At 37.9% G+C, this 17,246-nt stretch overlaps 2 protein-coding genes across 2 annotated transcripts; both read left to right on the top strand.

The window, feature by feature from the left end:
- On the top strand, nt 1-11,374 carry LOC306843169 (RNA cytidine acetyltransferase-like). The gene is made up of 29 exons (XM_079374469.1): nt 1-185; nt 343-473; nt 557-648; nt 814-985; nt 1,286-1,408; nt 1,509-1,570; nt 1,702-1,816; nt 1,900-2,007; nt 2,098-2,231; nt 2,341-2,434; nt 2,815-2,913; nt 3,159-3,295; nt 3,372-3,496; nt 3,622-3,772; nt 4,447-4,543; nt 4,767-4,883; nt 4,981-5,082; nt 5,449-5,523; nt 5,653-5,769; nt 7,794-7,927; nt 8,026-8,074; nt 8,155-8,251; nt 8,382-8,492; nt 8,586-8,758; nt 8,881-9,000; nt 9,198-9,296; nt 10,380-10,453; nt 10,655-10,735; nt 10,824-11,374. The coding sequence occupies exons 2-29, from the start codon at nt 360-362 to the stop codon at nt 10,927-10,929; spliced, it is 3,078 nt and encodes a 1,025-aa protein (XP_079230595.1). The 5' UTR covers nt 1-185; nt 343-359; the 3' UTR covers nt 10,930-11,374.
- Nucleotides 11,375-12,734: 1,360 nt separating this feature from the next.
- Nucleotides 12,735-16,182, top strand: LOC306843171 (uncharacterized protein). The gene is made up of 7 exons (XM_079374471.1): nt 12,735-13,165; nt 13,243-13,367; nt 13,465-13,531; nt 13,907-14,060; nt 14,150-14,295; nt 14,393-14,503; nt 14,587-16,182. Exons 1-7 carry the CDS (start codon nt 13,013-13,015, stop codon nt 14,776-14,778), a joined length of 948 nt encoding a protein of 315 aa, XP_079230597.1. The 5' UTR covers nt 12,735-13,012; the 3' UTR covers nt 14,779-16,182.
- Nucleotides 16,183-17,246: the final 1,064 nt, after the last annotated feature.

Below are 17,246 nucleotides of genomic sequence, written 5' to 3'. Positions count from 1 at the left end.
AGGCGGTATCATGGACTGCTAATATGTCTGTTTTGGGGTCCATCACGCCGGGGTCCTTCCGCCGAGGATTCCCACGTGAATGTGTGAGCATGATGGTCTACTGTCAATGAGGCTTAGTTTTATTACCCAAACGTTGTAATTAAGACTTCAACAGCGTATTTGTCTTTATCGGTAGAACATTTGAGGTATGTTTTGTGATATGAATAAATGTTTAAAATCTAGTTTTGTCTGAACGCTATGTAAAATGTGTTTGAAGTATGTTAACACGCACTACAGTGTTTACTTCATTTCACTTCATGTATTTTATATGTAAAGCTGACTTCGTTTTGTTTGTGGTGACAGGGTGCAGTTGGGAAGCAATGGCAACTTTTCGGAAGAAGGTGGACAATCGCATTCGTGTGCAGATAGAAAACGGTGTCGCGGAACACCATCGATCTATGTTTGTTATAGTTGGTGATCGTGGCAGAGATCAGGTAAAGCATAACTGTGTTTAACAATATTGTAATACTGTAACTTCGTTTGCTAAACCTTATTCATATGTGTATTTTGCATCCAGGTTGTCGTTTTGCATCACATGCTGTCTAAAGCAACAGTCAGAGCCCGGCCATCAGTGTTATGGTGCTACAAAAAGGAGCTTAGCTTCAGCAGGTACTATGAACATTTTATAGTAGATTCCCAAACAATGTTAACTGTTCCCAGACAGCTTTGATGACAGACCTAATTAGACTTTATATTTTTATTCACTTGGTTCAAATTGTGTACTGTATGTAAAATTGTGGGAACCCTGATAGAAGTGAATCTGTTATTTTATAGTAATCGAAAGAAGAGGATGCGACAGCTGCAGAAGAAGATCAAAACAGGCACGCTGAACCTAAACCAGGATGATCCTTTTGAGCTTTTCGTTGCTGCAACCAACATCCGATACTGCTACTACAATGAAACGCACAAGATCCTGGGAAACACCTATGGCATGTGTGTTTTGCAGGTAATACCAAACTTCTCAGACATATGTAAAGCTGACATGAAATTCATAGATTAATAAAAGTCTGTAAAGATTTCGTAGCAAAAAGACACATGTACCACAACCTGAAGGAAAGTGTTTTTAGAATTGCAGTAAAAGGCCTTTTGCCTTTCCTTGTAAAAATTGATTGGAGGTATGTAGTATTATGGGGTTTGCAGAAATTTGTTTTGATCATGTTGATAGTTTAAAGGCTTTGTAAATATGTGTATCAGATATGATACAGTAGGCTTTATGGGTTTCAGTTCTTCTCACTTTCTGTTATAGGACTTTGAAGCTCTTACTCCCAACCTCTTGGCTCGGACCATTGAGACTGTGGAAGGTGGAGGCATTGTGGTCATTCTTCTGAGGACTATGAACTCACTGAAGCAGCTGTATACAATGGCAATGGTATATGGCCTCTGAAGTGTTTGTATACAAATATTAATCTGGTTATTTGTTTGAATATATAAATTATTATATTAAATTATCAATGCATGTTTTCTTTCAGGATGTTCATTCTCGATACAGGACAGAGGCTCACCAGGATGTTGTTGGGAGGTTCAATGAAAGGTCAGTCTTTCGACATATGTATATGTATTTATCTGTTATTTATTTATATATATATATATATATATATATATATATATATATATATATTTGCGTTTTGTAGGAAAAAATGATACTAGTCTTATTTTCCCCAGATTCATCCTGTCTCTCGCCTCCTGCAAGACATGTGTTGTGATTGATGACCAGCTTAACATTCTGCCAATCTCCACTCACATTACCAGCATCAAACCTGTCCCTCCAAAGACGCAGGTGAGCCTTGTTTATAATTGAACAGTGTTTTGTTTGATAATTAGCTCATATGAATTCCATAATCTTTTTGTATTTGCCAACAGGATGATGTACTGTCTCCAAAACAACAAGAGCTGAAGGATCTAAAGGAGTCTTTACAGGACACACAGCCAGTTGGTGTTCTCGTGGACAGCTGTAAAACTATGGACCAGGTATAATCAAAATAACTCAGAAATCTTGATGTAAATTTGTTTCATGTGGCCCAACTTAATATTTTATTTTGTCTGTGTTGATGTCTTCAGGCCAAAGCAGTGCTGAAATTCATCGAGGCTATTTCAGAGAAGACCTTGCGGAGCACTGTAACTCTTACTGCTGCTCGCGGTCGAGGCAAATCTGCTGCACTGGGATTGGCTGTAGCCGGAGCCGTCGCATTTGGGTATGTAGTAGGGTGTTATGAATAAGATAATTTTTCTTATGTTTACCTCATGACTGTAATTTATTCTAATAAATAACTTACTGTGTTTGTGTTGTACTTCTCTTCTCAGCTATTCAAATATTTTTGTCACATCACCCAGCCCAGACAATCTGCACACGCTGTTTGAGTTCATATTTAAAGGTTTTGACGCTCTCCAGTATCAGGTAATCATCACTGGACATAAGGGGTAGATATGATCTATTCACAACTGGACCTTCTTATCTTAAAAGAGTGTGTTGCTTTAACACAATGAATCAAACCCAGTGTTATTTTTGTGTCATTAATATTACTATTGCAGTTTTATTATTATTTGGAATAGATTTTGAGTTTTGGTTTTAGAGAAAGTTTTAGTAATTCTTTAATACTTATGTCTAGTATTTATTCATTTTTGTTGCAGTTTTATTAATTTTAGTACTTCATCTTAAACTACATGAAAATAAAAAATGTTACCTTGGCAAAATTATAGGCAAAAATGTTATCTGTCAGGAGATTTATGCATATATTTAAGGAACATACTTTAAACCAGATTTTGATGTAATTCTAGGAACATCTGGACTATGAAATAATCCAGTCGTTGAACCCAGAGTTTAACAAAGCTGTGATTCGCGTTAACATCTTCAAGGAACATCGCCAGACCATTCAGGTATACTGACCTCCATCTCTGCATTTCTGTTCCATAATTTTCTTCTTTTTTTTTTCTTGTAAATATGTTAAATTGTGGAATCTCAAATACTTTCTTTGCTTAGAGTTGGTTTATTCAACTTTGGTATGTATAAAATATGTGGAAGTGTAGAAACATGTTCATGTAGTGCATTCTGCATCATTCATAACTCTATAATAATCATTCATAATTTTTCTCATGTCTTGCTGATCTGTTTTGTTCTACAGTACATTCACCCTGCTGATGCGGTGAAGTTAGGCCAGGCAGAGCTGCTAGTCATCGACGAGGCTGCTGCGATCCCACTGCCTTTAGTGAAGAAACTACTGGGGCCTTACCTTGTGTTTATGGCATCTACGATCAACGGGTCTATATTTAAAGAGCTTTTAGGTCATTTTACAGTGGTATAATAACAATGCAGTAATCCTCGTGTCACCATGCAGGTACGAGGGCACCGGTCGCTCTCTGTCTCTTAAGCTGATTCAGCAATTAAGGCAGCAGAGTGCAGACAGCCAGCTGAACATCTCGGCTGAGAACAGAAACACCAGCACAGCCAGACTGGCTGCAGGTGAAATATAATACCTCTTGATTTGCCACAACAGAAATAGAATTAGAAATATGAAAAAAGAAGAACTTTTTATCTGACTGCTGATATGTGTATAATGTGTAAACCACACCTTACCTGCTCTACAGCACGAACCCTTCATGAGGTGACCGTCCACGAGTCTATCCGCTATGGCCAGGGTGACTCTGTGGAGAAATGGCTGAATGATCTGCTGTGTTTGGACTGCCTGAGTGTACCACGCATCATTTCCGGCTGCCCTTTACCCCAGACATGCGACCTGTATCCTCTAAAAGTCAAACAAGACCTCTACATTCAGCAGTGAATTTTTATGTGCATTTTAACATCATGCTGATTCAACAGAATGGAAGACAATTTATGCCACATAAGAAAGAAAAAATCATGCTCTGGTAAACCATAATTATGAGACAAAAAGTTGTAATTATGAGATTATCAAAATTGTGACAGTCATAGTTATGAGAAAGTCAAAATTATGATGTACTACTAAGTCATACGTTTTTTAAATTATTATGAGATTAAAAAGCTTTTTTATTTTAAAATTATTTTAAAATTAAAATTATGACTGTCATTAAGTTTATTTTTCATAATTGTGACTTTAGTAATTATGGCTTAATCTCACAATTTTGACTTTTTACACAATAATTATGACTTATCTCAGTTTAGTTTTTTTATTGGCAGAATTTCAATGTTTTATGTCATAATGATTTATATTTTAACATACAGAATTTACAGAATTATAACTTCTCATAAATATGATTTACCAAGGCATATGGCAGAAATGGGCATCCATATTCTAGATTGTCTTGCAAATATTTTTATCTACTATCATCACCACCACCATGCATATAAACACATACCTACTATCTCAAAATTACACAAAACACGGTCTCTCATCTACCTTCTAGACATAAGATTTCTTTAATCCCTTATTCCAGTTATTATGTGAATCGAGACACATTGTTTTGTTATCATAAAGCTTCTGAGACTTTCCTCCAACGTCTTATGGCACTTTACGTTGCATCGCATTACAAGGTAAATAAATATATTGAGTATTAGAGCAGTGATTCTCAGTTATTTGGGGGGTATTTTATTTGATATTTAATTCAAATACTTTTTTAGTCATCTTGTGACCCCCTTGAAAGTTTGCCAAGGCCCTCTAGTGGGACCTGGATGCCTGTTTGAGAACCACTGTATTAGAGCATTAATTGTGTCACAAACTCTAAACATCAGACTGATATTGACTCAATGTCCTCAGAATTCACCCAATGACCTTCAGATGCTCTCGGATGCTCCTGCCCACCATCTCTTTTGCCTGCTGCCTCCTGTTCCACCCACACAGAATTCACTCCCAGAGGTCTTAGCAGTTGTCCAGGTGTGCCCAAATTGACTTAATTCCAATGCTCTTGAATCTAAATTGAAGTTGTTGTAATGAAAGAACCGTGTAGTGAAGCCTGTATTTTCTGTTACAGGTGTGTCTGGAAGGAGAGATCTCCCACCAATCCGTCCTTAACAGCTTGTCCAGAGGGAAAAAAGCTTCAGGTGACCTCATTCCGTGGACCGTTTCCGAACAGGTAACAAATCCTAATTTAAAATGAAACTACACTACGTTAAACTACAATTTGGGGTCAGTATTTTTTTTAAAGAAACTAATACTTTTCTTCAAAATATTTATTAAATTGCTAAAAACTGACAGTAAAGACAATTATAATATTACAAAAGTTTTAATTTCCAATAAATGCTGTTATTTTGAACTTCCTATTCATCATAGAATCCTGAAAAATTGTATGACGGTTACCACAAAAAGTATTAAGCAGCGCAACTGCTCAAAACTTACTTTTGAACAGTAGTGTATGTCGATTGTTTACACCATACTGTCAAATAAATTTTACAAAGAGTGAATCTGTAATTATTCTGATGCTCTTGTGTTTTGCGTTTAGTTTCAAGACCCTGAGTTTGGAAGCCTATCTGGGGGCCGGATCGTCCGTATTGCAGTGAATCCTGATTATCAGGGGGTAAATGACTTCTCTTTCTCATCAGTTTGTATACAACCAGTGAAAAGCTTACATATACAAGTTGCTGCATCATTGCCTTGTTTGACCAGTTATGTCTGCCCATCTGTGATTTATTGTGCCTCTCTTTAGATGGGTTACGGCAGCCGTACATTGCAACTGCTACAGCAATATTATGAAGGTCAGTTTCCTCTTCTGGATGAGCAAGAACAGACAATGACAAGCACAATCACATCTGTGAGCAGTGAGGTAATGTTCATGGAACTCTGTGTGGCATATTTCATATATTAAAATGTTTTAGTATTTCTGTGAGAAGTGTATATACTCTAATATTTGTAGTTAAATATATCTGTATTGCTATATTAGTTGATTGGTCAGGGGTCATCGGATGCAAAATTCACTTTTACATGTTGTTTGAACTAGGGCTGGATAATATATCGAACGCGATGACCATGTGCATCTCGTCTATAAAGCCGGTTCTGTGATTAGCAGTAAATCTCCATCACCTGCTTCCAAATGGAGTGGCATTTAATACACAGAGCTGTAGATCACTGACAAGCTACGCAATATCGCATTCATTATTGCAGATGAATCGCCTTCGATAATGAACGTGCTATTGCGTAGCTTGTCACTGAACTCCGGCTCGGTGTAGTTAATGCCGCTCCATTTGAAAGCAGGTGATGGAGATTTACTGTTAATCACGGAACCGGATTCACTGATGAGATGTGCATGACAATCGCATGCGATTATATCGCCCAGCCCTAGTTTGAACCTAAATGTGTGTTGGCAGTGTTTGTACACATCCACCCTATAATACTAAAAATCCACTTCTTGGGTGTGAGACGTCACACAGACCCAGGCCCCTCCCACAATTGTTGATTGACACTGGCGTTTTAGCTTAGACCCTCCCTGAGTGAGCGGTCATTGTTTCGACAATGGAGCGGATGTAGACAAGAATGACTCCTAAGCGATTGAGGTGTTCTGTTGTTGGAATTAATAATGAACTTATCAGTTGTCATTTACTCCTGACATCTGAGCCGCTGAAGACACAGTGGATTACTTTTCATTTTCAAGGGAATGCGCCTGATCTACCTAAATGCGTTTGTTCACGCGAATCATTTGTGATCCAGCTTTACCTACAGAAGAAGTGAGTATAAGGTTCTTCTATGAATCTTTGCAAATCGCCTTACCTAATAATGTGCTAGTTAACAAGTTCTGCGGCTAAAGTAAACAGTCTCATTGAGAACTGCCTGTCACCCCACGGAAGAGAGGGGCAGGGTGAGCAGAGCTCATTAGCATTTTAAGAAACATGCACTAAAACGAATTGCTGTGTGCAGTGCTGTTTTTGACAGGGTAAAAAGGGTGTTGTTTTACATTACCGTTGAGAAGTTTTAACCAAAGTATGTTATAGACCAGGAGTGGCAAACTCCAGTCCTGGAGAGCCACAGCCCTGCAGTTCAGCTCCAACCCTAATTAAAACTCACCTGCCTGTTGCTTTCTAGTAACCCTTCAGACCTTGATTAGCTTGTTCAGGTGTGTTTGATTAGGGTTGAAGCAAAACTCTGCAGCGCTGCCACCCCGTTATAGACTTTTCATATCAACTTGTGGAAAATGGCCATCCGATGATCCCTTTAAACATTTTGAAGCTATTTCAGAACTTATGCTCTTATGTTCATGGAAGCTGCATTTAGTTGATTAAAAATACAGTAGTATTTCACAATATTACTGTTTTTAATTGCAATTTAAAATATATTTTAAAATGTAATTTATTTCTGTGATGGCGATTCTGATCACAGAAATGAATTATTGTAGCCATTACTCTAGTCTTCAGTATCACATAATATTTCGAAAATCATTCCAATATGCTGATTTCAATTATAGCGTAAATATAATATTTTGTAACATTGTCTTTACTGTCACCTTTGATCAATTTAATTCATCCTTGCCAAAGAAAAGTATATTTCTTTGAAAAACAACTTTACTGACTTTTTCAGTGATGATTTATTTTACGCAGAACTGATTAAAATTGATACGCTACCTTTATTTTACTCTCTTATTGAAAACCAGAATAAAATTAGCCCTCTGTGGCAGCATTGTGTACAGTAAGTTTTCCAATTCAAGATTTTACATCCTTCCTTCCTTGAATTGTAGTGGTTATAAATGCTGCCTTATAAAGTAACATAATATCTGGACCAAAAGCAATAATAAATAACAATCATTTAAGTATGTCTAATGAACAATATATTTTTTGTTTCCTTTTCATTCTTGTACAGGCTGTCAGTCTCCTGGAGGAGGTGGTGTCTCCCAGGAAAGACCTCCCACCGCTGCTGTTGAAGCTGAATGAGAGGAGAGCCGAGAGGCTGGACTACCTCGGGGTGTCTTACGGTCTCACTCCTCAACTACTCAAGTGAGTCGCTTCATGCAAGCAGGTTTCACAGTGATATTTATATTGCAGCACTATCACAAAACATCTTAGGAACTCCTCTTGCTTTCTTTCCCATCCAGATTCTGGAAAAAGGCTGGATTTGTGCCCGTTTATTTAAGACAGACTCCGGTAAGCATGCAACATTTATTTAGCATTGTCAAGTTTTGTAACTTTGTAATAAGCGTGTATTCTTATATTGTGACCTGTAGAATGACCTGACGGGAGAGCACTCCTGCATTATGCTGAAGGAGCTCAATGCTGAGGAGTCAACAGAGCAGGACCAGTGGCTCTCGGCTTTTTGGAAGGGTGAGTATTCCCAGTCTCTCATAATTTATTATGAAGGCAGCAATTGACCTATCAGAATCAAGTATTCCAGAAAGCCATGTAATAATAGATATTATGCTTTCAAAAGATGAACTTTTCTTGTGTTTGACAGATTTCCGGCGGAGGTTCCTCTCTCTACTATTCTTCCAGTTCAGCAAATTTAGCCCAACCCTGGCCCTCAACATATTGCAGAACAAGAACGCTAAGGATGACAGCCCAGCAGGTACAGGCCCACATTTGCACCTCAATGAAGTAAATGTTGTATGTGTGTTCTGTTGGTTTTAAGATTACTTTTCATGCGTCTGTGTATCTTCAGCACTCAGCAGTGCAGAGTTAGCGGCCACATTCACGCCATACGACCTGAAACGTTTGGAAATGTATTCAAGAAACATGGTGGATTATCACCTCATCATGGATATGATCCCTGTTATTGCACGCATGTATTTCCTCAAACAACTGGGAGACATCACACTTTCTGTTGCTCAGTGTGTAAGTCTGCTTATTATGTTTTTAAGTATAAGAAGTATAAGTTATTTAGTTTAAGCTGACCGAATTTCCATCTCTGGTGTGTGTTCAGGCATGTGTATAAAACAATCAATTCTTTTTTTCAGGCTCTACTGCTGGGAATTGGGCTTCAACACAAGAGTGTAGATGAGCTGGAGAAGGAGATTGCGCTGCCTGGTTCTCAGCTTATGGGCCTGTTCAACCGTGTCATCCGTAAAGTGGTGCAGGTGAGTCCAAGCCCTCTGTCTTTGTCTCTTATACACACACCGATTAAAGCAACACACAAGGATTAGCACGGAACCTTCTTATAAGACCACGGCCATTTGAAGGCGTGAGAAATATACTGTGTAGATCTACTCTACCTCTTCTAGTCTGTATTGTTGTTTCAGTGTGTAGTTACTGTTCATTTTTATTTCTTCTGCAGTTCTTCAATATTCTTCAGGAGAATGCGGTTGAAGCAGAGATGGTGGCCACCAAAGATATAAGCATGGAACCAACTGTGCAGACACTAAATGAAGATCTGGTATGAGACTAGATTATTATTTTGTGAAATATAGATATTCTATATAAATTCAAATGTTTGGGGTCGGCAAGGTTTTTAAATGTTTTTGAAAGAACTCTCTAATGTTATAATAAAGGCTGCATTTATATGATGAAAAAGACATTAAACGGTGGTACTGCAAAATATTTTTACAACTTTAACAATATTTTTTTATTTTAATATATTAAAAAAATGTTCATGTGATGCAAAGCTGAATTTTCAGCAGCAGCATTCCAGCATTCATTGTCACATGGTACTTCAGAAATCATTTTAATATGCTGATTTGGAGCTCAAGAAATGTTTCTTATTATTATCAATGTCACAGCCATATCACCTTGCAGCCAAAGACTGGTTGCCCACTGACGCTAAGCAGGGTTGAGCCTGGTCAGTACCTGGATGGGAGACCTCTGGTGAAAACTAGGTTGCTGTTGGAAGAGGTGTTAGTGAGGCCAGCAGGGGGTGCTCACCCTGTGGTCTGTGTGGGTCCTAACGCCCCGGTATAGTGACGGGGACACTATACTGTCAAAAAGCACCGTCTTTCGGATGAGATGTTAAACCGAGGTCCTGACTCTCTGTGGTCATTAAAAATCCCATGGCACTTCTCGTAAAGAGTAGGGGTGTAACCCCGGTGTCCTGGCCAAATTCCCTCTACTGGCCTTTGTATATCATGGCCTCCTAATAATCCCCATACACTTGATTGGCTCTATCACTCTCTCTCCTCCACCTGTAGCCGATGTGTGGTGAGCGCACTGGCGCCGTTGTGCTGTGGCTGCCGTCGCATCATCCAAGTGGGTGCTGCACACTGGTGGTGGTTGAGGAAAGACCCCCCCACATGATTGTAAAGCGCTTTGGGTGTACAGCAATAAACGATAAGGCGCTATATAAATGCATCATTCATTCATTCATTCATTCATTCATTCATTCAATGTTGAAAACAGTGCTGCTCTTTTGTGAAAACTTTTTTTTCAGGATTCTTTGATGAATAGAAAGTTCAAAAGAACAGCATTTATTTGAAGTAACACATTTCTGTAACAAGGTATATTACAATTGTATTTTGTCCCCTAGAATGATGCAGCCAAAGAGTTCCAAGAGAAACAAAAAAAGGACATGGAGAAGATTAAAGACATGAATCTTTCAGAGTGAGTATTTCCTGAGTAATAGTCCAAAACTGCATTTATTTAACAAAGTCTTTTTTTACTCCTGAGATTTTATAACTATAGTGTTTTAGTTTTGCATTACTGTTTCCACCCTTCCTCTGAGCTTTAGAGTTAATGACAAATTTAGGTAGATGTAAAATACTGTGTTGTTGACCCCCTTTCCATTCTGAATTTTTTATAAAGGTACACGATTCGAGGAGAGGATGAGGAATGGGACCAAGTGTTGAAGAAAGCAGGACATACAGCTATTGTTAGCATAAAAAGGTAAGTGGAGTTATAAACAGCTTGGGTAGGGGAGGGTTTTGTCTGGAATCATGAACTGCTATGAACTATGATCTTTTTTCCCCCTTAGTGACAAGAAAAGAAAACCGGAAGGCATGAATCAGAAAGAACAATGGCCAAGCAAGAAGATGAAGAAAAATAAGGACAAAAAGAGCAAATTTGGAAAGAACCCATAAAATGGACTTTAAAATGAAATTTTTGAAACGTATTTGTGTTGACTTGTTTCTCTCAACAGTAGATTTATTCAAGATGAGTCCAAATGAAAATATTATTATTATTATTATTTTGGCAAGACTCTGGCTCTGCCGGTATTTTCAGTGAACAAACAAAAAGTTGTACATTGTTGTTGTTTTTTTCTTTTAACAACATTTCAATATTAATATTCCCATGGTGTAGACCTCATGTTTTTCTGTGAAAGCTAATTTCAGAAGCCATCTGTAAAATAAATGATAATCTTAAGGTGTTATTTATGTACAAAATATACATAAACGTTTGAATGTTTGCTAAATTTAATAATGTGTATATGTACACACTGTACATATATTTTTTTTTTTTACACCGTTTGCAAACAAATGTAATCAAGATTGCCGTGCAAATGCAACTAATATATTTTAAAAATGCAAATACTTTTTTGTATTGCTTTCAGAAAGCATACTTGAATTTTTTACCCTTCGGAAATGATATAACTTGCAGTGCATACTAAAAAAGTATTATAGTTATAGACCAGGGATCCTCAAATCTGGACCATTCCTGCAAAGTTTAGCTCAAACCCTAATCAAACACACCTGAGCATGCTAATCTTCAAGATCATTAGAAAATCACAGGTAGGTGAGTTTGATCAGGGTTGGAGCTAAACTCCGCGGCAGATTAGACCCAGGGAAAGATTTGAGGAACACTGTTATAGACCATTTCAAGGACGTAACAAAACGTACCCACTGCAGCTAAATTCGGTTGTCATTTCATCTTTTACTCCCTAATCGCGTCCTCACTGCAGCTTTACAGAACATGCATGTTTATTACAGCACTAAATGAATGCTAGTAAGCTAATCACTTCATGCCATTATTACTGATTTCATTCATTTTATAATGTGCTTAGTTTGGTCAAGTTTGTTGCTGTGGAACAGTGCTAGAAAGCATTTGAATGCTGTATCTGAGCCATCATGTGGTCACAAATAACTGATAAGGTGTGCATTATAGATGACACCTAGATGTACAGTTTAAAGTTGTTTTATGACTGTAAGTCATTCTGCTCACATGCTATTGAAGTTAGAAAAGTGTATACCAATATCGCATGTAACTTAATTTAGAGACGGTCCCTAAATATGCGAATATCGAAAAAGTTGTGCCGCTTAATATTTCTTTATAACCTGAGATAATTTTAGTATTCTTTGAATAAATGAACAGCATTTATTTAAAATAGAAATGTTTTGTAACAACATGCACTACTGTTCAAAAGTTTGGGGTCAGTACCATGTAAGTTACCATGATGATGGCTGAACAAACTCAGCGTTACAGGATTAGTTTTGAGTTGACTAAATCAAACCACTCCAATTTGGCTTTGTTGGTACCATGAAGCGAGATCCAAAACTCTGTTAAAGGTTAAGAGATTAATGAATATGAGGAATTTAAACACATTTCCACTGAAGTACTTGTCCACAAAAGAGGACAAATAAAGGAAATGATCTTGCTCTATCAGTGCAGTCACGCGTCTCACCAGAAGATGGCGTCCGCAGCTGAATCATCCATTCGTTGATTTTAGAAGCGCTCGTCCGCGGCGTAATACAACACAGGCACACAATTAGTTGTAAATTGACTATTAGGGTTTATACATAATCTCCATGACAGAGTTCAAGATATATCCTTCAATCTTACTACTGGAGCTGCCCGTTTCAAATTATTATTAAACAGCAAGCAAACTATGCAAAAGCGGCAGTCCTTCCGGTGCACTCAGTGTCCGAATTCACTCACTCGTTTTCATTCACTCCTTCAAGTGAACTGTATGAGTGGACTAGTGTAGGGAGTAGTGAATGAGGGTATAGGGAGCGATTTCGAATACAGCCTAACTAAGTGAACCGAAGACGACCCCTCCAGGGCCACAATCCAGCGACCTTTGTACTCTGATGACTCTACGTGGCAACAAGGGACTGTGCGGAACTGAAAAGACAAGCGAAGATACTTGGCCTATTTTCTTCAGAATTCCTGAAATACTTTTAAACTTATTCTTTGTCGTTTTGCTGTCTCGAGGAAAAATAACTCAATATGGAGATACCTGTCGTAGATTTCAGTGCGTACGAACTGGAAAAGACCAGTGTATCAAATGATAAATTGAAGAAGTTAAGTGACGAAATGAGAAAGGCCTTTACTGAGGTGGGATTTATTTATCTGAAAAACACGGGCATAAATCAGGACGAGGTTTGTCATTTTTTACTCGTTTGTTACCAGACGTTTACTAGTAATTTGTAGGTGACTGGCTATTAATATTGTTTCAGGTGGACAAAGTCATGGGTGTTTCAGAGAAGTTCTTCTGTTTGCCAGAAAGCATGAAGAAACCTTTCAGCAGGGGCAGTTTCTCATGTGATGTTAACCACGGCTGGGTTTCGGTAGAAACGGAAAGGCATGTCAGATTCTTGCTTTAGAAACATTACTGCTAAAAATTCACAAGTGAAGGATGGAGAAACATTTTAATGGCTTTATATCCTGTCATTTCACAGTTTGAATCCTCGACGTCCCGGTGATCTGAAGGAGGCGTTTAATACAACAACTTTGAGCTCTGATATCGTAAATATCAATTTTGTCTTCTCCCCCTTTCTTACTGTCTCCCAAATGTGTGAACATAGCATGACGTGGGCTGTAGTGCACCTCTATTGGTTATAATTCTACTTTTTTGAGTGGAAATATTTCCTGAAAAGTGACTTGGTGATTTCATACGGACCCCCTAATAGGACATGAGAATGGTTAAAAATAAATATTAAAATAAATAAATACAAAAAGAAAGAAAGATTAGGAGAAAAAAATATTTCAGTGCTTTTGTGAAGGAAAGACTTTTTCTATTTTTTTTTACTTTATAAGTAAAAAAAAAATAAAAAAAAAAGTTTTTTTTTACTTTATAAGACTTTTTCTGACTTTATAACCCTCCACTGTCAATGTGTTCAGAATTGGCCTTCAGAAGGAGTTGATGATTTTCGAGATGTCCAAGTATCATTTTTCCAGCGCTGTAAGGAACTCTCTCTCAGAGTCCTCCGAGTGATGGCTCTTGGTTTGGGCCTGGAAGCAGAGGTCTTTCTCAGCACTCATAAGTATATTGGAAGTAAGTAAAATTATATGCACTTCTTCTTGCTCCCAGCGAATCAATGGCTGGGAGATCTGCAAGACCTTAATGATGTGGGTTGTTTTAAGGTGATGGGAATGCAACGACTCTACGGACTCTGTACTACCCTCCAGTGAGCAGCACGTGTGTGAAGGAAAATCAGCTGCGCTGCGGTGAACACTCTGATTATGGTAGTATCACTTTGGTCTTCCAAAGCTCAGAGGGAGGCCTGCAGGTGAGTACCAGTATAGGACAAGAGGAGAAAAGATTCATGCGGTCCTTTTATCATTTAGGATAGTAATTTTGGATCTGGATGCATTCTTCTCCTTCAGGTTCTGAACCGGGCTGGTGAGTTCATTTCAGCCCCCAGCATTCCTGGAACAGTTCTGATTAACATAGCAGACCTGATGCAAAGGTGGACCAGCGATGTCTATGTATCTGCTGTAAGTTTCTTTACTAATGCTTCATTTATTTGTGCAGTGCAGGCAATGCTTATTTAATTATTTTCTATTGTTCTGGCCCTCAGGTTCATAGAGTTTTACTGCCCCCTGCAGGTGACTCCAGCACACGTCAGTCTTTGGCCTTCTTTGTACAACCAGATAATGAGGCCATCATTTCATGCTGCGATGGATCAGATAAATATCCTCCTGTTAAGTCAGTTGATTACCTTCTATCAAGGTTCAAAGATTCTTACGGCAAAAATTTTATGAAATCATGAAATTTTATGATTTTGTATATTTGAAAATGAAAATTAAGTGCTAATCATCAGCACATAATTGGTGAAGATAATTTAATACATTGAAGAGAAACATAATGCACAGTCATTTACGTTTAAAGTCACAAAGGATACTCAAACAAGAAAAAAAAATACAAAATAAGGGAACAATCCATACCAATTTTAATTGGTTTTCTGTATATTTTATAAATTTATACAATGTTTACAGCAGAACACTGGGTGAAAACCTTTAAACCATAATGAATGATAAAAAAACAGCTTAAAAAAATTCACTGGTGCAGCAGCAGAAATTCATCAATACGTTAAGAAACACTATTAAAAGACCATTGTAATTCAATCCAGGATCGACTTTCAGCTGAAACTAAAGCAAAATATATTATATTCTATCCTATATTCTTTTCACTGGAAGTGCCAATGTAAAAAAATGTAAAGTGCCATGTAAAGAGGAATTTATCCAGTTTTTTTTTGCCATGTTTGTGCTAAGACCGAAAAGAAATTTACAAGACAAATAAAAACAGTTAATTTCTCTAAATACAGTTTCAAGTACAATCCCTGTCCTCACAAACTATCTGCACATTTGATACGAGAATGTGGACAGACGTGTGATTATCTACAGAATTCTGTTAACCATTTACATACTTCAGCAGCCTGTTTTGGGATACCAAAACTCAACATGGTTTTTTTGAGAATACCCCCACAATTTGTTTGATTACTTCAAGGAAAGCCAAGGTCTTTGCTATGAGACAGTAAATGGTCCATTTGAATGTGAGGATGGAAATATTTGACATTACATACAACAGACAAACATATTACAGACACTGAGAAGAGCTTTGGCTGCTAAGAATGCTCTTAGGAGGTCTTGCTGGTGAAATAGGCTGACTGTCCCCAGGTAGTATTTCCACAGCAGAAGGTATTGCGTTTGTAAAAAGCAAAGAAATACGATGATAGAAAATGATGGGCCCAAATGCCTGTGACGGGAAAAATGTAAAACAATTACACTGCAGGCTCTGTTTTCTGTTTTCAAGCGCTCCATGTGCTCTACTGCCTAAAAGAGAAGATCAGTATGTTAGAAAGTGTTGAGGTGAGAAAAAAATAGCTTCAGACATTTCCATTATGTTTTAAAAAGGTGTCCTGGCCAAATTCCCTCCACTGGTCCTTGTCAATCATGACCTCCTAATAATATCCATACACTTGATTGGCTCTATGACTCTCTCTCCTCCACCTGTAGCTGGTGTGTGGTGAGCGCAGTGGCGCCGTTGTACTGTGGCTGCCATCGCATCATCCAGGTGGATGCTGCACACTGGTGGTGGTTGAGGAGAGACCCCCTCATGATTGTAAAGCACTTTGGGTGTACAGCAATACACAATAAAAGCACTATATAAATGCCTCATTCATTCATTCATTCATCCCTTACAGAAAGAAAATATATTTTATTATATATGAACGGTCAATATATTAACGGATTTTCAGTGTATTGGTAATTATATGGAATAATACATTGTGGTAATATATATATGTGACATACTGCATATATATATCCGAATACGAGCAAATTTATTGTGTCATGTATGTGTGAATATGTGTATTGTGACGAGTCGGCTGCCTCCCCCCTTATCATCATCACCACCCCGTCCCGTATTCGCCGCCCTTCACCAGGCTCCCGACGGGAGTGGGTGTGTGAGAGAGGAGGGGCGCTGAAACAGCCAGGGCTGGCGGCGTGTGATGAGGCGCACCTGATGTGAATAGAGCCTCATCACCGCCGCTGTTTAAATGCCGAGCGCGCCTCTCCTCGGGAGACCGGTCTCTTCCCCATGCATGCACGCTGATGTCCCTTCCCTCCTGAACACTGCCCTCCTTCACAAGCCCCGCAGCACGACGAGGACACCAGATCCCCTGTTTATTTTGGACACTTTTTTCCCTTGGACAATATTTTTGATTTTTTATTGTTTAATAAAAACCTCTCCGAGGCCTGACGCCACACCCACTGTGTATGGCAAGCCGTCTTAGCATTTAATCTATAAGCCGTACTAGTATCTATTTTCATGTTACTAGTACTTATTTTTTAGATACTAGTATCTTTTCCATTAAGTACTAGTACTTATTCATTAGGTACTAGTACTTATTATTTAGCTACTAGTGCTTATTCTTTAGCTACTAGTGCTTATTCTTTGGGTACTAGTGTCTTTTGTAAAGTTACTAGTACTTAATCATTAGATACTAGTACATTTTCATTAGATACTAGTGCTTATTTATTAGGTACTAGTACTTATTCATTAGATACTAGTACTTATTTATTAGGTACTAGTACGTATGCATTAGATACTAGTACTTATTGATTAAATACTAGTACTTATTTATTAGATACTAGTACTTATTTATTAGATACTAGTATTTATTCATTAGATACTAGTACTTATTCATTAGATACTAGTACTTATTTCAATAGTGAC

Source organism: Barbus barbus (genome assembly GCF_936440315.1).
Source record: "Barbus barbus genome assembly, chromosome: 23".
NCBI lineage: Eukaryota > Metazoa > Chordata > Actinopteri > Cypriniformes > Cyprinidae > Barbus > Barbus barbus.
This window is presented reverse-complemented; position numbering and strand designations above follow the sequence as displayed.